Genomic DNA, 25,206 nt, shown 5'->3' with positions numbered 1-25,206 from the left:
AACCAATTATGTTCTTCAGGGTGGCCCCTGTACTTTTAGCTTTACATTTATCTACTCTATGCCTGATGGAGACAGAGTATCTTAGCTTTAATTAGTGCTTTGGGGCGAGAGACGTCTGGTGAATAGGTTGAGATTTTACCTAGACCAGTAGTGACAGAAATGCAATAAAATCTCACTATTTGTTCAGTTTCTGTCCAAAAGTGGAAGACACATCCCTGATGGGTGGCTGCGAAATTCACAAAATAAAGCACTCGTTTAGTTGGAATAAATCAACTTGGCAGAGGTAATCAAGCTGACCGGGTAGAAGCCATTGTCTGCAGTTCTGGCATGACACACTGATTCTAGTCATTGAACACCACTCTGCACGTGGATTGGAAATGTCCCCTGTGACCTTCCACACAGCTTCCACAGCTCTCTTGCCTTCACCACATTACACACTTTTGGACTCTGGGTGCCACTCCCTACCACAACCCGATCTTGGTGTCCCTCTTCCAGTGAAACAACTTTGCTGAAAATATTGGGGGATGATGAGTCATGACATCTAAAGGAAAGGAGCACCTGTCGAATGAAGGGGCCAAAATGGTGTCCAAAAACGTTGGAGGGGGGGCAAACGCCCTTGTCTCCCATACAATTACTACCATGCCCTCTTCCGTCCTGAGTCCACTGTGGTTCACCATCTTCCCTATACTGTCTCTGGGACCTTGCTCTAGTAGCCTCATTTATTTGCTCATGTTCCCTCCCAGCTCCATCAAAATGTATCTCTTTAACCCAATACTGTGTCTTTTTGCCCACTTCATCTTTTTGCCCCTGACCTAGCTGTTCTATACCTGTCCCTCATTTCCTCAAAGATGGTAATGAGAGGAGGCAGGAGCCACAAGTAATGTCTGTATCTATGGGAAATATTGTGTTCAAACAAAATGTAGTGATATAGTAGATAGTCGAAGGATTCAAGGACCACTGTTTCTAAACTACCTCCACAACTGCTTGGGCAGGACTGATGTTTAATTGTTGGCAATTAGAGGAAGCTTATTTGACAGAGCATAAGAGTGAGATTTCACTGCTCCCAATACTTCACATTTTATAAGCAATTAACTCTGCTTCCAGTGTTACTATCACCAGAAATGTTGAAGCTTGTCTGGGCCATACAATGAATGTGAGAGAGAAAAACCTAATGAGGTCAAGTTTGACCAATTCAGGCCCAGCTACTGCTATAACTGACCAATTTGATAATGTGAATTTGTGGAAACAAGGCATCTGCTACTATTGCCTCCCGTATTCGGATAATCCAGGATACTGACTGATGTTTCTAGCATTGCCTCATACTGTTAGGAAAAGAAGAAGGCGATGGATATGGCAGGGGAAATGTGCACAAAATACACAGTAAACAACCTTGAATATAACAACGTGCATTCAATACCCAAGACTCGTGTATACCACTATATGAAAAGAAATGTAGGGTAAGCACTTAGAACCTCCTTATGACTGAAAGGAAAGTCGGCATCTCCTTACCCCCTATGCTATTACAGATACTGACAGCGCTAAGCCCACGTAGAGGGCAAGCAGGGACAGAATCTGTAAGCTGACACTCTAGACGGTACTGTATAAAGAATTTGGAAACAGTACTCACAACGACCGGAATGACCACATGAATGCCAGTACTCACGAAGACCGGAAAGACCACTTGGATGTCCGTATTCACGAGGACCGGAAAGACCACTCAAAAGTCAGTACTAACCCACAACCCTGTAAATCAAACAAGAACCCAGAAGGCAGTAAAGGCAAAGAGTGAGGATGACTAAATACCTAAACCCAAGTCAAGAGGCAAGAAGGAATAGTACAGTGTGGAAAACAAAAGATAATCACTCAGGAGCTAGTTACAACAGCTTCCCACACCTAATAATAAAATAGGAAATAAATGTAAAAGTGTAAAGGAAAACATGGCATGGATCCCAATAGAAGGCAAGGATCAGGAGCAGTGAAAACGATATCAAAAGGGAAACTTTCCCACCCATCCAAGGTGAGAAGGCAGGAAACTAAACCTGTAAAGGAAAGATTAATGCAACAAGTCTTTCAGTAGCAAAGGACAATTTCTAGGAAACAGTGAACACAGGCAATTGGGCTACAGCAAAAGGAAAGCTCAGAGAAAGGCTGCCTGCAGACAGAGAAAGGGAGAAAGGGATTTCCAAAAGGCAGAAATCAATTAGGCATACAAATACGAATTCCAGGACAAGGAACAAGAAACACTAACTAGAAACTGGGCACAAAAACTAGGAACCAGGAACAAGGGACCAGTCACGACAGGAACGCTGCAACAATGACCAGCGCTGGACTGAAGCAAACTGAGGCTTTTAAAGCTGCTTAACGAGCACACCCCTCAGGCGTGTCGCCTGCTGCACCTGCAGCCACAGGTGTTGCCTATCCTCCACCCAGCCTTGTCCTGCAAGGGAGGAGGTGAGGCAGTGAGCCAGGCATTCTGGGAAGCATAGTCATTTGATTAAAGTAGCAGTAGCATGCTGGCTGCCAAAAACCTGGAATGGATCCGGAAGGGAAGTAATTTGGGAAATAAGGTTTTAGCGCTCCCAATTCATCAGGACACTGTAGCATAAGGTTCGGAGGAAATGTCCAGTAGGGAAGAAACCCCAAAACATGCCCCCAAGTGGCAGGAACGGGAGCGAAGGGAGCGAGCCGTGACACATACTTTATGAAGCTCACCCTTGCACATTGAGACAAAGGCAATTTGGGCAACACGGGTCACCTATGAGCACATTGTCCATGCCTGCCTACAGAAAACGCTTTTCACTCCCCCCTTTAAAAGAATACTACTTTCTCTTTATATGTTCTTCAACTGTAAAAAGACCTCTGGTAAGATATATGGCCCATGTGAATGTGACACAAAAAAGAGGCAAGTCATACAGAGAGAGAGAAAGAAGGAGAGCCAGAAATGTACACAGAAGTAAAGCAATGTTTGGGTGTTGTTTCCACCAAATAATTCTCTTGACACATAAAGCTTTACAGAAGACTGCTGTATTGGATACAACAATGCTACATAGATGATGCCCTTCAAATGATGGGTGATGGTGGTGAATGCCCGCTGGTATTATTAGACCTATTGGTGGCTTTCGACACCATTGATCATATAATTCTTTTGAATATACTGCAGCACCGAATGGGAATAGGAGGAAAGGTTCTAAAATGGTTTCAATCATTTCTTACCAACTGCTTCCAAATGGTAATTATTGGTCAGGAAAGATCAGATACACATAACATTTTACATGGCATACCACAAGGCTCTAGCCATCATCAATTCTGTTCAACCAATACATGGAGCCAGTAGGGGAAATAGCTATCAAACATAGAGTGCAGATACACCAGAATGCTGATGATACTCAGCTATAGAGCAAGATGTCCCCAAAACCAGCAGTTAGTAATTTGAGAAAATGTTTGGAGGAGTACGTTGAATGGATGGCTGCACATTTCATGAAGCTAAACCCTGAAAAAAACACATTTTCATTCACAGTACACCAAATCCTCAAATTAAAGACTGGTTCAGGGAGTCGAAGGTGATGGAAATGCAGAAGGTGGAGTTTAAAGATACAGTGAAATCGTTGGGCTTCATACTGGATTCACATTAACCTGTGTGCCATTTACTATTATCTCAGTGAAAATGGCACATTTTCAACTCTTCAAATTAAGAGCAGTGAAACATTTTATTTTAGATGTTCTGTTCTGCCTTCTTGTGCAATTGTTGGTTGTTGGAAATGCTTTGTTAATGGGTCTTCCAAACATTGCTTTAGCCCCATTGAAAGCAGTTTTTAATGCTGCAGTCCGAATGATTGTGGGGGCAAAATGATTCGATCATGTAACACCAATTTTGAAAAACCTACATTGGCTGACTTTTGAACAGGGGATCTTATTTAAAGTCCTCAGAATTTACGCACAGAGCACTCTATTCTAAGACTCCTACTTATCTAGCAGAAAAGCAGAATATTTCGGGAGGAGAGTTCGTTCTGAGGAGACGTGAAGTGCTAAGGTTAGAAAACCCTAAATTTAACAGGGCATGTACCCTGAATTGTTCATTTTCAGGTCAAGCAGAAAGGTATTGGAATGAACTTCCAAATGAATTAAGAATGACATCGGGCTATTTAAAATTCCACAAACTAGCGAAAGCATAGTTGTAGGGGAAAAAGATTTCATTGATTTTGATTATGATTTTTAGGATTGTATATTTTATCCACGTTTATATGACAATTTTATCAGGGGGATGATTAATTGTATTTTTAGTCTAGGACAGATTGCACATAATTACTTATATGGATGTTTTGAGAAAATGATTATATGTTATGTCTGAAATTTGTATAGAGTGATTGGGTACAATTTGTTTGTCAAGTTTGCGCTCAATAAAAACTATAATATATAAATAAATAAAAGCAATCACCAGTAACTATACTCCTTTGAAAAGATGTATTTTGGAAGGCTCACCATGAGTGAACCTTTATTAAAAACAGACAATTCAAGGATTTTCTAGAGAGGGGTTTTAAATACACCCAGTTTTCTGAAATAAAAAGCGATTTTGTTTGTTACCTCATGTAGAGGAGGGAAGATGCTTCTAGGCCCCAGGTTCTCCTGAAGTGAAAAATGTGGTTTACCGATTATTTGGAATCTCAAACAGGACCTCTGCAGCCTTCCCTCACAATTCAGTAGTCACAAGCATTTTAATCAGGGTCTTCATTAATCTCAAAATGTTGTCGATATTCCCAAATATACTTAAAATAATACAAAGTTGATGAGTAAAGGAAAAATTAGAAGAAATGTACATCAACATGGCTACCATGATCAGTGGTACCTAAACTTTGCACTGCTCCAGCGAAATTTCATGTCAGCATTTTCAGAGGGGCACATTTTGACCCATTGTGCAAATGCCAGGGTAACATTTCATTCCAGTAATGTACGATGTAGGTAATAGACACAGACTTCTTAAAACCCGTATTGAACTGGAAGGTAAACAAATCAAAAGCATGAAAGCAGATTTATAATAAAAAACAAAACACTAAGTTCAAATAAGAGGCTATGCAATCTATTGGGCCATTTTAGGCTAGGCATCACAAACAAGAACAATAGGTGATCAACACAAGGTTGTGTATAAGGCTATACATATGGGCTGTAGTAGCCTGTGCTTCTCAGAATACGCTCGGTACAGCCCAGGTAAGGTAAGAAAAGAGTGTTGTTGATCAGGACCATCTTCCTGGAGGTCCCTTAATGTCTCAGGGCTAATGTATCATCTTAATTTACACAAAGTAATGGCTTCTTCAAAACAATTTGTTCCAGATGTTAAATTAAAATACATTATACACCTTTGATCATCTAGGTCTGGTCAGAAGATGAGCAAGAGCTCCATAGTGCACAGATTTATTTAAACTAGCTACTTTTGATAGGTGCATTGTCTGAAAAATAACACAATCGAACCTGCCCACACTCTTCATGCATGAATGTAAATGTGTTTGCCTTGCTGGATATTAGTAAGGAATCTTGCACTGCCTAACCAAACGAAACACTATACTCTCTATAGAAAGATGTGAAGGTGCTGAAGCAGCTCTTGATAACCAACCTCCTGTTGACAATCTAGGGAACTGTGGTGTGGCACTAAAATGTATTTTAAAAGGTTCAATAACTCTGCATTGCCTTTCTGGTTTTAGGGTCTGTTTACTGTGTGATTAACAGCAACTGTTTTCAAAGATAACATTACTGCAACAGTTCTGACAAAAACAAGTTCCTTCTTTAAAAAATCCATTTGCTCAAAACAACACGTCATAAATTGCTTGCATTTTGTGGAGGATCACTCAGCAAAATATAATAAAAAAGGTGAACATGCTTTTGAGAGGTTTATGCATCAAACCTTAATTCAGAAATTAAGAGCTTTGAAATATGCATGAATAAATCAAACTGTGATATTTTCTTCTGAAGAAAACCATGCTACAGAATTGAATTGAGAACATTGGTCATCAAAATTGAAAACCACAAAATGTCACTTCCCAACCCAGATTATAATGCGATCGTACTTGATTTGGAATTTCTGTTTAAAGGAAAATACTAACTTGGGACAGATGGCACAATATTATTTCCCCGTTATGTCCAAAGGATCAACATGTTCCAAAATGTTTCTACTGTTATCACCTTAGATTGTATATGTCTACTAAAGTACAGTCTTCTTATACTACCCTATGTACTTTATAATTTAATTCAGTGGAACATATATAATTTACAATATCCAGGGTCATGCATTACCATTCTTAAGCATATTACTAGGAATTTGAATCGGAATCGATACTTGGTAGCCATATTCCTACATACACCATTATTGGATTATTGTTATAAGATGTCAGGCAGTAGTATTGAGATGTGCATTTGCTTGTGGGCATCGTATGCAATTCGGTTGATGCCACCTTTTAAAAGATTCTTGCAGTAAGCCAAAAACCAATGCAGATATGTGACCTCAATCTTCTTTTAGAACAACCACTTTCTGGGGATTGCATGATCCCCTTTCTGTCCTTAATCCAAAGGTCTAGCAGAATGGTACTCCATACATTGGTCAAATTCAAGCAATAGCGAATCAAGAATTCCTATACACAGACGAACAAGGGTTGAGATGTTGCAGTGGCACTTGTGATACCAGAAGATGGATGAACTTTGAGAAACTGTGCTTCTTGTTAAGGTGATCGACATAAAGAACTATCAATGAACATACTTTCAATCTTAGGTTTAGATGTGGTGTAATACCCCAGAGAGATGCACATACAAAGCAGCAGCCGGGAGAATTTACTGAGCTTTCACATTTTGTCTTAATTTTTTGAAGAAATGTCTTTCTCTTTCAAACCAAGTCCATTATGGCTTCAATCACTTCTGTGTCGTACATTCAGTAAAAAAAATCACAATGACTGCAAAAACATAAATGCAACAAAAACGTATAAGTCTCCAAGTAGTATACTGTTGTTGTCCACTAAATATTCTTCCCATGTCACGATCACAGATGCAACATTTATAACTTCTCCTTTGAAGGAATCCAGATCATAGGGCCAGACTGTTCTTCAATCACCAGTTTGCAACAGTTATATATATCTTCTAAAGTGTCACCTTGAACAATAGCTGAAAAGATACAATTCAGAGATGCATGTTGAAAGCATATATTGTTTTAATTAGTGCATGCATTTTCAAAATAGCAGATATTGGTTTAAATTGATTCCAATGATGTGTGCAGTGTTAATACCAACGCACATTTGTGGGAGTTTGGTATCCAATATCATGACAGGATGTTGTATTACAATGACTTCACACTGGCTAAAAGAAAAACATTATTATCATACTTTGTTACTGGAAGAATATCTCTAACTAATTATACTTGGCATCATTTCTCAACATCTTATCCATCCAATACAACCACCCTGACTTTGCTCTTGAAAAGGGAAAGATTTCTCCAATATGGAATGGAAACATCCTTCTTAAGACACAACTGGAGGTGGTATCATGCCTCCTTCAATAACATCCTGTGACTGATTTCTCTTGCAGAGAAGTATTTGTTATAAGCTACTACTACTGCCGGTTCCACAGAAGAAGGTCATTGTGAACTGTCACCAACCAAGATCACGTTCAACTGGTCCCTGTTGCAATTCCTTGCCCTACTCAGATGGTATATACCCTGTTCACAAACTGCACTTATACTTACAACCCAACCATGTCTCCCACCCTCAGGCCTCGTATGTTAAAGGATAGGTAGGTAGGTAGGCCAAAGAGGGTGGAGAATCATTAACTGTGGGAAGAAGAAATTCAAACGGTTGTGATGGGGGGAACTTCCCTTTTACACATCGCAAAAGGTAGTTGTGCTTGAGAGGAGGGAGTGGAGATTTTCATGGTGTACTCCTTACAGTAACTTTCATGGTAGCATTTGGCCCTGTGAAGACCCATGGAAAATTTCAACATGTTCATTATCTAATCTGAATCCAAAAAATTGTAAGAATAGTACACTCCCATTCACTGGGCCCAAATTTTAGGGACTGTTCCTGAACTTGTCTGGGTGGTTTGAAATCTGGGTGTCTTCTTTGAATCCTTTCTTTCATGTGAGCCTGACGTCAGCGTGTGTTACCAGGGCTTTTCAGGACCTACTCTGGTTAGTGTTTCTGATGAGCCAACTTAAATGTGCAACCGGTTTTCGAAAGGTGGTTTGTTAAGATGGCCTGGAAAGTCCCAAATCTTAGAGAGGTTCAGGAGCCATTTCAAACTGGCCTCAATAACGGAAATAGACAAAGCGCAAGGCAAACCCCAGCTTTATTATCATCAAAATAAAGCAGGGACAGCAGGCAAGCATTTAATTTGTGGCGCTCTTGCTGGTTACATACAAACATACAAACAATGGATTATATATTCAACATTTGTCATAACTGACATCATACTGTATTTTACTTACCAACACCTATGGAAACATGGATTGGCTAATAGTGGTGATTACATATACAATCTATAGGGGTTACATTTCTAATTGGGTAATGCTTGTTTTATAGTTCCTCCTGCAACCACCTCTAAATTCATAAAGGTAAAAAGACATAGGGCCTCATTACACGGAAGGCGGTAATGGTTAACGGCCACCGTTAATGGTAACGGTGGCCGTTAACCATTACCGTCTTACTACGAGGTCCCTTAGCGGGTTGGTGTTTTAACGCCTGCTTTTTGCAGGCGTTAAAAACCAACCCGCTAAGGGACCTCGGAGCTAATTACGGCACCGCAAAATTGCGGTGCCGTAATTAGCGCCTTCCCGATTCCCATAGAGCCCTATGGGGCAGAAATGGGAATGGGGAAGGGCAATGGCGGAAGGAGGATTTACCGCCCCACCAACCTTGGAATGGGGCGGTAAATCCCCTTTCCGCCAAGGCGGTGCCAGTATTTTACCGGCATGAGCCATGGCGCTAATAGCGCCATGGCTCACCGCCTTCAGTGTAATGAGGCCCATAATGTTTGCAATATGTAATTGGCTGGCATGGTACTTCATGGGTGGCGTAACATTAGAGATTTTCATTAGTTGGCTTCTTACTAACCAACCATGGAAAACTGACAGGTCATCAAGACATGAGTCAGAAAGAAGTAGGGGGTAGAGGTCCATGGACTGCTTTCCTTTCAATTAAAGAAGGTACCATCCCTCATTTCTAGGCCAAGAGCCAGGGTAATCTGTTTGTATTTGGCCTTGTGTGGCATCTCGTGTCTGGGGATATGTGTAAGGAGTAAGGCAGGTGTCCTATCTGTGTTTGTTGCTAATAAATTGACAGTGTTCTTCAATTATGGGTACCGTGTGATGGCACAGTGTTTGGAATTATTTCACCCTTCATGTATTGGGAGTGTAGCTAATATTGATGCAAGTATTATTTTCTCTTGCCACTGGGAACACTCTTGAGTTAGTCTTAATGGAGTCTTTTGGCTTACAGTTATCCTGCACCTGGCTTACAAATGCTGGTTTTACTCTTATTATAAAACTTTAATTCATCTGGGAATATCCTTCTTGCGTTCTGATCCTCTCTTAATTCACGGTAATCTTGGCTGTGGCTGCCAGCTTCTGCCTGGAAGTCTTCAAGGATCGGTATTTCGGTGGCTTCAGCATCTTGTGTTCTCTGAAAGCCTTGAGGCCTTTGTCTATCTGAAAGCGTGCTGTACCTTCCATTTTATGTTATGTTAGTATTCTTTATGTCTTATGGATGCTATGTTAATATTTTTGATAAATAAGTGCATATATCACCAAGTGTCTGTGTTCTTCATGTTGAGCACACATTTGCTTTATGTGTAATGCATGGAAATGTATTTCCAAAACCTTAGTTTGGTTACCTTTGCCATCTTCAGCTTAGATCATGTCCATCTCCTGCTGTATCTGCCCGGGATTAGGGCAGTATGGTTGTCGTAGCAAGTAACGTTTCTCATCTGTGCGGTATTGAGCTGCGGGAGGGACCGAAGCTGTTGGTGACATATTCATCTGCCTCTTAACATTCCCTCCTCTCGTTGAGTCCTCAACCACACTCTTCCTTCTGCTCTCTACCAGATAAGGCTCTTTGGGTATCCATATCTTAGTCAACCCCATCAAGCAGCTTGTATGTCTAACATGTTCATCGTCCACACTCCAGGTCATATAGCAGCATTCCCTGTTGGAATCAAAATATACCCAGTGCTTGGTGTAATTGTGAGGGTCCTGAGGACAAATACATTTTGATTTTCGATGGGTGATAGTGCTTTCCATTGCTTGGGCATGGGAAGGTCATCTATTTGGGTATACACCTATATGTGAGCATCCAGGTTTATTACTATTTTCCTTCCTACTGCCTTTTTGCAGTCTTTTTGCATTGGCTTACTGCAATTCTTAAAGAACAGAAGGCAAATAGTCCTAGGACTAAAAGGGTCATCAGTACTCTGATTGTATTAGACAAACAGGAAGGGATCCATGAGAACAGGAAATTAAACCAGTCATCATCAGCAATATCATCTACCTCCTACACCATTCTTATGTGCATTTCTGTTAAGGTGGCTATGGCCTCTGTGAGGGTTCCATTCTCCTCATTGTGGGTTGGTGTCTAAGTGCAGCAAAAAGGCCACATTTTTGCACATGCACGCCCCTCCATGGCCATTATCAGATCGAGAAAGTACGTGTTCTGGAGGGTCATGAGTCTTATTGCACTTAGCTCTTCTCTTATGGCATTGAAGCCTTTTACTGTTGTGTTTATTGTTTGCAACAACTCCCAGTGAGTTATATACAGTCATTTTGCATTCATGTTGGCTTGAAATCTGGCAGTAAAGAGGGATGTATAGATCATCTCAGTTCTGCCAAACAATGTATGCTCATCTGGTATGGTACCATATGCATTTTCCATCTTCATTGAGTTATAGTTGCTCCTCTTCATGCGTGCATGTGTGAGGGACCTCTTATGTCTTATGCGTGTTTTCATTTTGGGAAAATTGCCAATCTATACTGCACTCTGGGGTACTACCAAGGCTGGTGTACTTTTATACCGCATGGGAGCACAAGCCTCCCCAATTTGGAGGGAGCTGCATGTAAGCCCTTGAACCACAAGCCCAGTAGTAGTGCATTAGTACAGCAGTGTATATTTTCATGGCAAGCACATCAAAAATGGTTTGTACCCTTTGTTTTCCCCTACTTTCACTGGGCCTAGTATTCCTGAAACATAATGTGGCATTTTTCACGGGTATCATGGAGAAGGGGCCTGCTTCCTCCTCTACCCATGTGAGCAAAGTGGAATATTCAGTCCATTCTTTGAGGCATATATCATTTGCATTCTGCACCATATTTTCTGGTACTGTCAGAGTGCTTGTGCTTTCCACCCCATCATCTCTTTGACCCAGCCTTCTGAGGTAAATACCTATCCGTATATTTGTAACTGGGGTCTTTCCCAGCACCGAGGTATCTCTTTCCCTGTCACATTTATGCACTGTAATATTTTATGGTCCATTATTTTAACCTCTCCTCTGTTTGGTCCTTCTGATGTGTATTGCATCACCTTATTTTTTCTTCCATGATCATTCATCATAGCCTTTTATTTTATGTAACTATCTTCATAAGGAAACGTCTGTTTGTCATCCATTGCAAGGTGACCCATCTTCCTCGGAATTGCCCCCTATTTGTTCAAAGCGCTGTGTGTGTTATACAGTGTGCTCTATGTGCAGACATTTATGTGGCCACAAATGTCCTGGTAGCACTCATGGCGTATGCAATGAGGGAACACACATAATAGCTATCATCAGTCGTCTCTCTCCCTACATTGCTCATGTGCACAAATTATTAGTGACATAGGCAGAATCAGCAATATATTTGCTCAGGCGCCTAGAGTCATCTATCACACTTCTTTTTAATCGCCTCATCCGTGTGTTTACTACAGGGAATTTTCCTGGTGTGTTTACTACAGGAAATTCTTCTGGTGCCATTTCATGTATCATTGTTAAAGTAGTTATGCTCATGTTTACTGGTCTAGCAGTATTATAAATAATCACTTCTCTTGCTGAAATAAAAAATTATTATATAAAGTCTATAAAATGTGAAAAACATTGCTATTATTACTATTGCTAGGGTATCTATGCAAGTAAATTATCTACCAGGCGCAAAAGGATAATATCTTATATTATTCAACCTATGTATTCTTGTCACACATGTCATTTGCTTGCGGCTGATAAGCAAATGACAATTTGGGCTTTATACTCAACAGGATAGTGATGTGATCAAACACTTTACTTGCAAAGTATGGTCCATTTTTGGCCTAGAACACTTCTCACACTACCCACCTTGGAAATACCTCATGTATGAGGAACTTTGCAGCACATGTGGCATCTGGATGTGTGCATGGACCTGTTTGATCCATCGGGAAAAGGGACATCTGACCACCAGCATGTACCTGTAGCCTTTACAAATTTGGAGCATATCTACATAGTCAATATGCAAATGCTGAAATGGTCCAGTAGGATGGGGTATTGCTGCTCTCATTGTTTGCGGAGTATGACTAGCAGTGAACTATGCTAAACAATTTGCAATAAAATTAGTAATGTGTTCTGCCAAATTTGGGAGAAACCAGTCAACCAAAATCAATACTGCAAGACAGTCTCTTGAAGTGTGTGCTGGGTAGTGCACTTGGTCTAGTGCTATTGTAAGCAGCCCTAGGGGTATGACTGGTTTCCCACCATATATCTGTGGGGTACAATGAGAACCCCCTTCATGTCCATAATTCTTGCTCTTCTGGTGGTGCCCTTCTCTGTAGTTTTGTAAATTGCAAAATGGGTAGCGTGTTAAACCCCTACTTCATCATCATGTTGTGTGCACAGGTGTATTTGTTTGGTGCCATCACAACGTCAGAGATTTCGGTAAAATATGCTGCTCTTTTTGCTTAAAGTTGACAACCTCGTTGCCATGAGAAATCAAATCTGCTCCTTTGGTGTGCACTGCACACTTCAACACATTGATGGTTTATGGGACTTGGAGTGCGTCTATGAGTCTGTCCAATAGTGGTGCATACTGCACTGGTGTGCCATCTGCATGCAGGAAGCCCTTCCTCTTCCAGTGTGACAGTCTTGTACTGTTGATGTCGCATAGGAATACACGGTTATCGCCTCTTCTTCGTGTGCTTCCAGTGCCAAAATCAGTGCTACCAATTCTGCCACCTTTGCAGAGAAATGCACTGGCAATTGTCACAGTCCCAAAGCTGTTATTCTCTTTTTCCTTCACTACTGCTGTGCCACTCTGCCTTTTGCCAGTTTTCTGGTCTATTGACAATAACCCATCAATGACGATAATTATCTCCCCTTCTATGGCATTTTCCTTGACGTGACATGTGGCATTTCATCATGGTATTTAGTGTATTTAATGCAAGCATGCATCCTATCTCCTTCCTTAACTGGTTCTGCCATAAATCTGGCTGCATTTACCACTCGGCACCTGACAATTTAAATTGAAGGGTTTGATATAATTACGTCATAAGCGCGGGCTCTCTGTGTGGTCAATATGCTCTTGGTCTTTCCAAGTATGGCAAATAGGGCATGCTCAATGTACTATGTAACTGTGCAGTTTATTACTGGCAGATTTCTCAATCACAAAGTCTGCTTCCATCAATGCTTGCTTGCTTGAAGGGATAATGACCTCTCATGAAAGGATCTGAAATCCGACTGTAGATTGCTAATGCGTTTTGCCCCATGGTAGTTTTCTGTGCAATGACAGCCTTCATCACTTCTCCATTTCAATGGAAGAATAAAAATAATTCTTCATTGTAATCAGGGATCCTTAACATGGATTAGCAACTGCTAGCTTCAATTCATAAAAAAAGTGTCTATCATCTCGCCTATCCAGGCTACATCACTGTTATCCTTTTGTGCCTCCATCAGTCCTTTTAAAAGTGGCCTTACATATGTGCTGTAGTAGAAAAGCCACGCAATGCAATAATTGCAAAGGCCTAGAAATTGGTATAACACTTTCACTGTCTCCCTCTTGGATTTCCTCGAAATTGCTTCCGCTCTTTCAGGTGTCACCTTCCTTCCTTTGATATTAGCTGGCCTATATATATGACTTCTTATTGGCAATATTGAATTTTCTCTTTGCCAACTTTGTTCTCAGTCATTACTATGATCAGCTTTACTGAGTCTATCCTGTACTCTTCCTCCATGTTGCTGCAGACTAAAATGTCATCTACATATTGTATTAATGTGCTGTCAAGTTGTACATTTCCAAGTCCATCTGCACTTGGTTACAGACCTGGATGATGATGATGATAGGTTAGTTATAACGTGCTTAATACCAGAGGTTTCTAAGCGCGCACCCTGGGCTCAAACCTGTGGTGCTCTGTATCGTCTTGCTTCCAAGGCGAGCACGTTGCCCCTGAGCTATCCTCCCGAGATAAATCTCCACGATCCTCCTGTCACTTTATTTACCGGGTACACAGCTGTGTTACATGGGGATTCTGAAGGCACTAATATCCCTTCTCACACTAAAGTGGCAGTCTCATAGATACCTGTGTCAGCTTCTTTTGACATGGGATGTTGTCTTACTCGTGGTAAAATAGATCCTTGCTTAAATTACATTTTGATTGCCCCCACTCCGTTAATAGTACAAGGTCATATGGACTGCTGGTTCACAATGTGCTTGGTACGTATGCCAAATCTTCCTAAAGAAAGGACAGTTTTTTTTACTAGTGACATTCTCTGAGGTATCTCCCTATTTTCAATTTTTAACTGATATGTAAGACTTATATTAAACATCATTTCGTCATCTGATGCATCATCTGTAAACAAACTTTCTTCTGTTAAGTCAGTCAATCTATGTCCTTCGTAAAGAGCTATCACTGTTCTCCAGTTTGCCCCCTCTTCATCAACTTTCTCTCTTTCCTCACTATTGCTGCTTCTAACTCAACTGTAGTTATCTGCCTTTTCTCCACCTCGGTGGGTACTTCTGGTCGAAACAAAAAATCAGTGGGTAACCACAATAGTCTGTCCTGTATTCTTGGAAGCCATGCTAACAATATGTGCACCACGTAAAGGAATAATTCCCGGTTTAATGGCAATCCTCTTTGTGTTTCCTGACCTTAAAATGCTGTAATGAATTCTTGTGCATTGACATAATGGCTCCCTGGAGTGGAACATAATATTCCCTGGTCAATAAATATCATCATGTTTAATGAACTCGTCAAGTCTCTCGCCAATATGTTCACTGGCATCTTGCGAGAATACAACAATGACATGTACAAGTCCTATTCTCCTATGGTAGTGGGTAAAGCTTCTGTAAAAGGAACCATAGTTGTTGCCCCAGAAAATCTGTGTGCATTTATGGCAATGCTTGACATTGGGAACCTTCCTTCTTTAACACAAGATCAAGTTGCCCTGGCATCTACTAAGAAGGAAAAGGTTTTGTCGCGTATGGTCAGCCAGACCCTTGGTTCCTCTTGTGGGTCTGGTCTAATAGAAAGGATGGAACACATCAAGTCTTTCTGTAGGATCTCCTATTGTGAATACATGACCAGTCCTGTGCCAGTGAAAGGGTTCCCTCTGACTACTGTCACAACTGCTATTCTAGGAGCGGGTTCCTGTGGCAATATGTTCTCATTGCATGGCGTCACTTCATTCTGCTGTGTAGGGCCTGTATCTGCATTGGTGTTTGTTAGGCAAGAATTGATGAAGTAACACTGTGTGACCCACCTTTTGAGATAGGTCTGTACTACACAAGTAGGTAGTGTGACTGAGCAGCCAGGCATATCTCAAGAGGGATAAATGTGAGCTGTAGTGCTGTAGCAATGAAATTCGCAAATACAAGTAGCCAAGTAACACTTATACTCAAGGTTTCAGTTATAAATAGTTATTTATTTAAGATCAATTTATAAATAAGCATACTTTAAGAAGGGCAAGATATGTAACAATCAATTATGCTTTAAAATACTTTTTCCAGAATCAGCAGAAGTTTAGTAGATACTCTTTGGTACATCATTAGTACACTTTGCAGATTCTGAGGTTGCAAAAAGGAATTGTTAAAGGAAGGAAAAAGGTTAAACAGTTTCTCAGGGCATGTGAGTATACTTAAATCTTCCAATGAAGTCTAGACAAAACCTTTCCCAGCAATAACAGTCTAAACACAGGTTATCACCTCTGATGGACAGAAAATATCAAAGTCAATGGAATAGGAGAGTATGCAAGGAGCCAGGACAGCCAAAGTCAGTTTGAGCATAGTCTATGGAGCTGAGGCACTTTGTACTTAATAAAAGTCTTGCGCAAAGTTAGAGAGTTTTGTTGAAAATCACTTGTAGGGTCACGAGCTCTTACACTTGTGGAAAGCAGAGCTGAAATCAACTCTAACAAAAGAAGCCGCTGCAAGTCTCAAATGAGAAGAGCAAAGCTAACAACACTGAGGTAAGTCCCCCAAGTCTGAACAGTACCTTTTGTTTGAAAAAGAGTGGTCCAGCTGGATTCTGTCCTGTTGCAGCAATACAAATCCTGGGTTCCTCAGCTGCAGTTGTGGGGGCAAGAGGGAGGATGTTTGGAGGACTCCTGGAGCTCCTGTCCAAATTGCAGACGTTGTATTCGACTACAGATTTCTCGACCCCTGGCACTCGGTTCCTGCAGCAGCAAAGAAGAACAGCCAGTCGGGGAAGATGGTCCAGTGGAGTTCGTCTCAGGGTTAGTTGATCCCACAAACCCAAGGGAAGAAGTCGTCCCATCCGGAGCTTCTCTTGCCGATCAGAAAATGGAGTTTCAGCACAGCAGCAGGACTTCACCAGGCAATTCAAAGGTCCAGGAGGATGCAGCAAGCTTGGTTCATGGTTTCTTTGTCGGTTGTTCTTCCCAGTGGTCGACTCTGTCCCAAAACCCTTGCCTTTTAAGCAGGCTTCTCTCATTCATGCACAGCCTAGGCTGTCAATCACACAGCAGGGTGGCTGTTCTGAAGGGACAGCCAGCCAGCCAACAATCAGGACTGTTTGCATTCAGGAACTCCTACAGACAAAGAACAGGGGAGTTTCGGGAACTTCCCTCCCTTCCTGCCCTTCCAGACAAACTGGAGCCAGAGACGGGTTTCAGGACTGATGCCCCCCAAAGGCAAAACAAACAAAGGGCTTGGCGCACAGAGTAAAACCCAAGAAAGACCTCACAAACAGAAAATGTTGAAAAAAGAAAACCGGGCCAATTTGACAAAATGGTCACACATGGGTGCTGTACTGCTGTTGAGGATTCAGCCTGAGGTAGAAAAGCACAATGGTAGGAAAATTAAACCACTGCCACAAGCCATTTAAAGTAGTGGGGGTTACATCAAAAATGTTACATTAGTAGATAGGATAAGGGGCCACTGAGTAACCCCCGAGTACTCCATATAGGATGGTGTGTGCTGCCCGAGTACTCCAAATAGGATGGTGTGTGCTGGACCTACAAAGAGAAAAGAGTAATTTCACTTTACAATTCTTGGGAACAGTAGTTCTCACAAGAAAAAGGTATTTAAACCTTATGAGCAATCTTAAGGTTTTCTCTGTGACACCACACTGAAGGAGGTGCTGTGTGTCACCAAACACAAAGTAGATGCCTATGGAGTTTGTCAGACTCCAAAAACAGTGGAAACACATAATCCAAATCAGGTCAAAACACATGAGAGAGTGAGAAAAAGCTCCCACTCACTCCAGGGTTAAAATGAAAAAGTCCTAAAGTCCAGCAAAAGAGCTGGGGTCTCTAGCACATACATGAGAATTCTCCTATCAGTGTTTGCTGTATGTGCTTCCGTGTTTACTGTGTTTGGGGTGGCATCCAATGTTGTGTCTGTTGTATTTGTGGCACTTGTGCCTGATACTGCATTTGATTTTGGGCATAATATTCATGTGGCTCTGTGCTATATGGTGGGGGTAAGCTGACTCCCCTCTTGGATCTGCTGCTTTCCAGTTCTTTTGCATCCCTCCCCTACTTCTGTATAGGCATGAAATGTGTCCCATCTTCCCACATGTCCAACACTGCTTTGGCTGTCCTCTAAACCTAGGTTTCCCCTATTAAACCCTCCTCCTTATGGAGCTAGAAATCTGAACCCTCTACCTCTATGTGCAAACCCTCACCCTAGTGGAAAATATGTACACTCTCCTCTTCCTGCAATATGTCCATTCACTGCTGGTTGTACCTCCTGTGTGCCCTGTGCATTAAAACGTTCTCCTCCACTTGTCAATACTGCTCCTTCCACTGAAACCTTTGACAATATCTTCTCAACTAACTTTGCTTCATCAGTCTTCCTGTCCTCAACCTTCTTTCTGTCTTTCTCTTGTTTTGACTGACTATGGTGAACAATCATCTGTTATATCTCCTCCCATGGCTTCGATTGCATTCCCATAATCTTCCTCATTTGTCTTTGCACTTGCTCGGGTAACCCCTGAAATAAAATGTGATAAAACATAGTTATGTTTCTCTAGTTTCTAATCGCCATTTCTCTTGAATATCCTGAATATAAGATCCTCGTCCGCTCTCATTTTAAGAGTCATAGTTGAGCTCATGTTTGACGAGTCTGGGTACTGGACCCTAAGTGCTCTCCATACATCAACTCGACGATTATTAAAAGGTGCTCCATCATGGTTGGTATTGTGTGAGGTAACCCCAGGATATCCCGCTGTCTTCCAAATGTCATCTGATTGCTCCGCTAATATGACAGCATGCAGGCTTTTTATGTCACGCACTGCTAAGGTCATCCCAGCTGTCTTTCTCTCTTATTCGTAGATCCATTTACTAGCCACTGATGTAAGTGATGGTCATTTACAAATTAAATTATTTCTGTCCATTTGTGGCCACAGGATGTATTGCGGCAGTCCTCTCACTTTCTCCAATGAGGGAAATTGTGTAAACCCAGCACCCTGCCTGAGTGCAGTCGCACCCTTTGTCTTTAACACTGTGTCTGCCATACTGATTTTCTTCCATCCTAGTCAATTCCACAGTCTATTCACATACAACATTCCCTCCTCTTAACTGTTTGATCACATCTTCAGGCATCTGTCATATTCAACGGGCTCTGGCATCCTCATTGGTTCTTCCAAAACAAATCATGCTATGTCTTTCCCTATCCCCATGTGTGTAGAAGGGACACCTGTAGCATCCTTCTTGCTGCTTTACTCTCTCTCTTCATCTCCCAACATAGTGTCGTCACTGTCATCACCTTCATCATCATCTCTGTCAAAATCTAGTCTCCAAAGGAGACTCATCCTTTACGTTCCACTTATCACCTCCTCCAATATATTCCTTCCCCCATCTTGCTGAGAACCTCCTCTACTCCTCTTTATTATGCTGGTGCCATCCCTCCTGCTCCTGTACAAAATACCAATCCTCCTTCATATAGACCTTTTCTCCCCATTATCTGGAAGTGTATGCTTTTTAAGAATCTCATCCACCTCCGTGTTGGGTCTCTCTAAGCAACTCTCTCTTTCTGTTCTTGTTTCCTGTCTCTCTCGCTGTCTGGGAGAGTACACCCCCTATTAATATCATCATCTTCTTTTCATCACCTTTCCCTACCTCTTTTTGCATCTTGTTGTCTCTCCCTTTCCCTTTCTTCCTCTCTTTTCCCTTCTCTTTCCCTCTCTTAAAGGTAATTATATTTTATTTCTATTGCGCTCATACACAAAGTGTTTCAGAGTGCTACAGGGCAGGGGAGGGGAACAAGGGAGAACAAAACAACGTTCTTAATAGGCCCCGTGACATTGAGAACGTGCAAGTGCATGGGAGAGGGGGAGGGGAAAAGTGCATAGAAGGGTGGAGAAGTGGAAAGTGCGGCGCAGAAACAGATACATAATAATAAATAAATAATAATAAAGGCAACAAACAGTGGTAGTGCAGCCAGCAAAGTGCTGGGTTTAAAGCAGCAGACAGGGTAGGACTGATAAGTGCAGGAAGAAAAAGGGAGGTCTACATGGGTACAGATACAGACCCCAGTGCAAGAGGTGGCCCGGAGGCAGTGCGGGTGGCAGGGCGGGCAGGTTCCTGGGCCCGGTGAGCAGAGGGTGGCCAGGTGCACAGTGCCAGAAGAGAGCAGTTCAGCAGGGGAGATGGTGGGCGAAGGAAGAAGCAAAGAGAAAGGTCTTGAGGTGTTTGCGGAACCGGAGATGGTTCTCCACAAGTTGTACAGTGGCAGGGGTGATGTTCCGGAGGGAGGCACCAGCGGAAGAAAGAGATCTACCCCCAGCTCGTTTCTTTGAAAAACGTCTGACTTTGAGGGAGTTCGAGGTAGAGGAGCAAAGAGCTCGGGAGGAGAGGTGTTTGCGGAGGGATAGCTGAAGGTATTTTGGACCCAGGCGCCAGAAGGCCTTGTGGACAATGCAGAGGGTTTTGAATTTAATCCTTGCATCCACTGGGAGCCAATGGAGAGATTTCAGAGCTGGAGAGATACGATCCCAGGGCTTGAGGCCAAGGACAAGTCTTGCAGTTCTATTGTGGATTCTTCGTTTCTTCACAACTTTTCACTTCTTCGTTTCTCATTTTTGCCTTTTTCTTCGCATATCTTCTCCCTTTTTCTGTCTGTCTCTTGCTTCCTTTCTCTCTCCCAATTTTTTTCATTCCGTCTTTCTTTCTTTCTCCCTCTCCTCTCTTTTCTTTTCTTCATGCTACTGTCTTTCTCTAACTTCCCTTTCTCTTTCTTTAAAATCGTCCAGGCCCTTTCCATCCAAGTTGAGCATTATCTGTCCTCCTAGCCGTTCATTTGGTACAATCGCCATCTCAGGCCTGTTGCCCTGCCTTCCTTTTTCTCTCTGGACCTACTCCCTGTGTGATGTCAATTTTGCTTGTAAGTCGCAGCGCTCATCATTTTCCATGTGTGTGGACACTTGTCTTTGCTTACTTATATTTTCTCCACTTAAAATGTCTTCACGATTGTACGTGGGGGGCGCATATTTGAGATTAGTATACCCGCTGCTGCTTTTTATGCTCATAATGGAAATAATCCCTGTGCTTCTGAAGAGGCATCAATGATCTGGGGTGGAGGAGGAACCGTGGGTGCTATGCCCCCTTTGTCATGTTGATTAAGCATTTATTCTTTTGTGGGTGGCTCCTCTATCTCTTCCCCATACACTTTCCACAGTTCCATAATGGCTAGTCGATTCTTTAATTGTTTTCCCTTATACATGGCATGTAAATAGGTACACATGTGTTGCAGTACTGTCTTCAAGTGAGTGTCTTCCTGCGGCCAGGGCATAAACCTTTTGCCCGCTGTGACGCGCACCCATGTGACGAGATCGGGGCGCACCACAGGTTTTAATTGGCACACTTCAGCGCTGACGCAAAGCCGTTTTAACCTGTTTCAGCCTGGGTCGGCAGTGGGCGGGAGATGCTGCCGGTTCTGAAATACGTCTGTTAGTATTGAAAGCCCCTCATTCAGACTCAAAAATTACTATAGCAAGATGCGTGAGAGATTTTGTAGCTGGGGGAGGTTTACATATGATACTCTCTTCTTGAAGGAGCTGGATAATGCCTATGGTGATTTTTCTCTAAGAACGCTAAATAAAATCAAGGAACTAGGTATTGCCAAGCCTATGGTGAAAAATCAGTCAGTGGAGGGAGATACAGATATTGTGAGCTTCACGGTAGCCCTTATCAATGCAAGGTCTGCCTGTGCTCATGCTATAGAAATAGCATAGCTTATTCAGGAGTATGATTTAGACTTATTGCTAATTACTGAGACTTGGCTTTCAGAGGCCTCTCAGAGTTCTTTCCATGAATTACTTCCAAAGGACTACCTTATGAAATGTATAAATTGGGTAGGTAAAAGGGGAGGGGGCATAGCTGCTCTTCATAAGACTGCATTACACATTTCACATTTGAATGTCATGGAATGGGAGGACAGCGCCCAGGTAGGGCACTTAACGTTCCATCTTTCTACAAGAGCCTCTATTCATATAGTATTGGGATATAGACCACATGGCTCATGTAGACCATTTTTGGGAGAATTTGATTATAAGCACTAGGTACACAGCCTTCCCATGTAAAAGGTAATTGCCTGGATGTACTCATAGCAAGAGGCAACTATGCCTCTTTGACAGGGACTATGCCAATTTATTAGTCTGATCACTTTGTACAGTTTTCTTTACCCTGACCCTGTCTAAGGGGGATAAGGCCAGCATTAAGGAAATACCACCTATTCTCTCCTCGACAATTGAAGACCTGGATAGGATTGCTGGTGTGAAAGTCAAGGACACACTTACCTCCATTGACATTCTGCTTCCAAGTGAAGATTTCCTCACTGTAGGAGCTCTGACCATGGACGCTATTTGTTCCAAGGTGGCCCCTTTAAAACCTAAGAAGACAAGGACTTCTGAACTCTGGTTTACAAAGAGTTTAATTCCTCTATGTAAACTGGTGAGTCTAACAGGTTGAAAATGGCAAGAGATGACAAATTCAGAGACAGCCTTTAGGGCAAGAAGTGCTTTAACTTGCTATAAACAAGCTATTTTTCAAGCAAAAAAGGATTTTCTTTATAAAGAAATAAAGGCTGCAAGCAATATGCCTAAATAACTTTTTTCTATTGTCTCTAAATGTTGCCAACCTAGTTGTAAGGTCACACTGACTGAATCCTCTTCTGCACAGGCTAATATTTTTAACTTTTTTTACTTGATAAAATTTAAATTATCAAAGCTGATATTGCTATTGCAACTAAAACCCAGACATCGGCTTCAGTTTTGACTGGACTGGCTACTGTCCAATCCCCAGTGAAATCAACTGATTCACAGATGTTGAGCTCGTCGCTCACCTTCGATTTTCATCAGGTATCTGAAAATGAGATACACTCATTGATCGAGGCATTGAAACCTACCAATGACTCTCTATTCCCTCTTCCTGCCTACTCAGCAAAATGCTTGTCATTGGAAATAACTCCCTTTGTGTCCAGGTTTATTAATAAATCCCTGACTCAGGGGACAGTTCCTCAAAAACGAAAACATTCTATTATCAGGCTTCAATTGAAAAAACCTACGTTGGACCCAGAGATTCTTAAAAATTATTGACCCATTGCAGGTCTTCCCTGTCCCGCAGAGATCCTCGAGAAGGTGGTGACTGGTCGGTTGCAGGAATTATTGTTGGACACTTTTCGATCGGGTTTCAGATGTAGGTTTGGAACCGAGACTGCTTTATTGTCTGTTCAAGATGATCTACTAGAAGCTGCGGACCAAGGTGATCTCTCCCTTCTGGTGATGCTGGACGTTTGACATGGTGAACCATCATATTCTCTTGGATCGACTGCACAGGGTGGGTAGGGTCTCTGATCGTGCCATTGGCTGGTTTGAATCATTCTTGACAAATCGTCGACAGCAGGTGAGGCTGGGTAAGTTTTTTCTGACTTTATTAAGATGAGCTGTTGAGTCCCACAGGGATCCTCCTCTCCTTTGATGGAGATTATAAGACACCATGAGATCAGTTTTCATTCCTATGACGATGACACTCAAATCTTCATCAGGATTGCTAATTTTGATGAAGCATTTAGTCATTTCCAACAGCCAAGACTGAGCTTATTCTGTTTGGACCAAGACATCTACTTAATGCTGCTAAGGAACTGCTCATTTCGACCCTGCTGGGAACCAATTTTAGCTTTGTTTCCAAGGTAAACAATCTGTGCTGTATTTGGCAGGACAACCTTGGTGGTGAAGGGCAAATTGGAGCTAAGGTTCAGGCAGTGTACTATTCTCTGAGACTTTTAGGGCAGGTACTTGTTGTATATTCCCTATGATGATCATGCTTTTGTGGTTGGCACCTTGACAAACGTACATTTGGACTATTGCAATAGCCAGTTGATGGGCATTCCATCTAAACAAGTACAGAGGCTTCAAAAAGCCCAGAATGCATCAATCAGAATGCTCTTCAGGCTGGAAAAACAGCCCATGTTTCCCCTTCTTGTCATGCCTTGGACTGGTTAGCAGTGGAAGATCACATTATTTATGATCCAGAGACTGTTCGCTTTTGTCTATTTCCCCCTCAGTCTGTACAACAAGGGGAGACAGAAGATTTGCAGTCTTTGGTCCGAAACTGTGAAACTCGATTTCTAGAGAAATAAGGATCCTCATATCACTCTTATCAGTTTCGTAAGGCTTTGAAGACGTTTCTGTTTCAATAGGGGTCTTTTGTGGTTACTGCCTTTTTGGTGTCTCTTGTCATGGGATCAATTTTGCCTCGCATTAATCTATTTCTGCTGCACCGCTATACGGTTTGGTCCACAATATACAAATGCAAATGCACAAATACATACTGCTGAGAGAGGAAGTATCCTTCAACAGTACTAAAATGCCAGTCGAGCTACGTAATAACACTCATCATGCTTGCATTATCAAAGATGCCCAATACAAAATTTCATACCACAATAAGAAATTACTAGACTGGCTGCATTAAAATGCCAGTCTGGCTACATAATAACAATTATGCTTGTTTTACCAAAGATGCCTAATACAAAATGTCATACCACTGTAAAAATAATACCACTAATCCTGCTTGCTTTATCGAAGATACTCAAAACAAAATGGCATGCCTACTTAAGAAATGGCTGGACTGGATGCATAAAAAATGCCAGTCTTTCTTCATAATAACACTTATCATGCTTGCTTTACCAGAGATGCTTAATACAAAATTTCATACCACAATACAAAATGGCTAGACTGGCTGCATTGAAATGCAAGTCTATCCACATAATAACACGTATCATGCTTGCTTTATCATACCATGCCCAATAAATGGCATGCCTGCTCCATGGTGCACCAGCACCTTGCACTCACACATATAACATTAATGATGAATGTTATTATGTGTTTTTGCGAGGTGCTGGGGGGGCAGAGGGTAGATATGTGTCACAAACTGGGCTCCCAGGGGACAGCCATGTCTTTTTTATTGGTCATAGACGCCAAGAGAAAACTGCCATGCCCGCCCCCCCTGAGGCTCTGAGTGCCTCACAGGCACACATTAATTGTGTGCGTGCAAGGTGCTGGAGGGCCCAGTCATGGTATGTTTTACTGGGCAGATGCTGATCAATAAATTATTAATACATGACATTCCTTCTCTCATTGTGGTCCAGCGCCTCACATGCACAGATAATCAATTGTGTGTACATGTGAGGCACTGGGGGGCCAAGGGGTCAGGCTTGACATTGCATGTGAGGTGCTAGGAATCCCAGTGGACTTGGCTGGCATTCTTTACTGGCCATACCCCATAAAGAAGGCTATGCCTGCC

At 42.0% G+C, this 25,206-nt stretch overlaps 1 protein-coding gene across 8 annotated transcripts in view; it reads right to left on the bottom strand.

Moving 5' to 3' along the window:
* Positions 1 to 4,693: 4,693 nt before the first annotated feature.
* The window catches only part of DLG2 (discs large MAGUK scaffold protein 2), a 5,493,568-nt gene continuing 5,473,055 nt past the window's right edge, over positions 4,694 to 25,206 (bottom strand). For all 8 annotated transcript variants that reach the window (XM_069639853.1, XM_069639851.1, XM_069639850.1 and 5 more), the window contains one exon: positions 4,694 to 7,140. In XM_069639853.1, the coding sequence (XP_069495954.1) occupies positions 7,034 to 7,140 (107 nt within the window). In that variant the 3' untranslated portion in view covers positions 4,694 to 7,033. The remainder of the gene's footprint in view (positions 7,141 to 25,206) is intronic.

The sequence above is a fragment of the Ambystoma mexicanum genome, chromosome 7q (genome assembly GCF_040938575.1).
Source record: "Ambystoma mexicanum isolate Mex_15411 chromosome 7q, UKY_AmexF1_1, whole genome shotgun sequence".
In the NCBI taxonomy this organism is placed as follows: domain Eukaryota; kingdom Metazoa; phylum Chordata; class Amphibia; order Caudata; family Ambystomatidae; genus Ambystoma; species Ambystoma mexicanum.
This window is presented reverse-complemented; position numbering and strand designations above follow the sequence as displayed.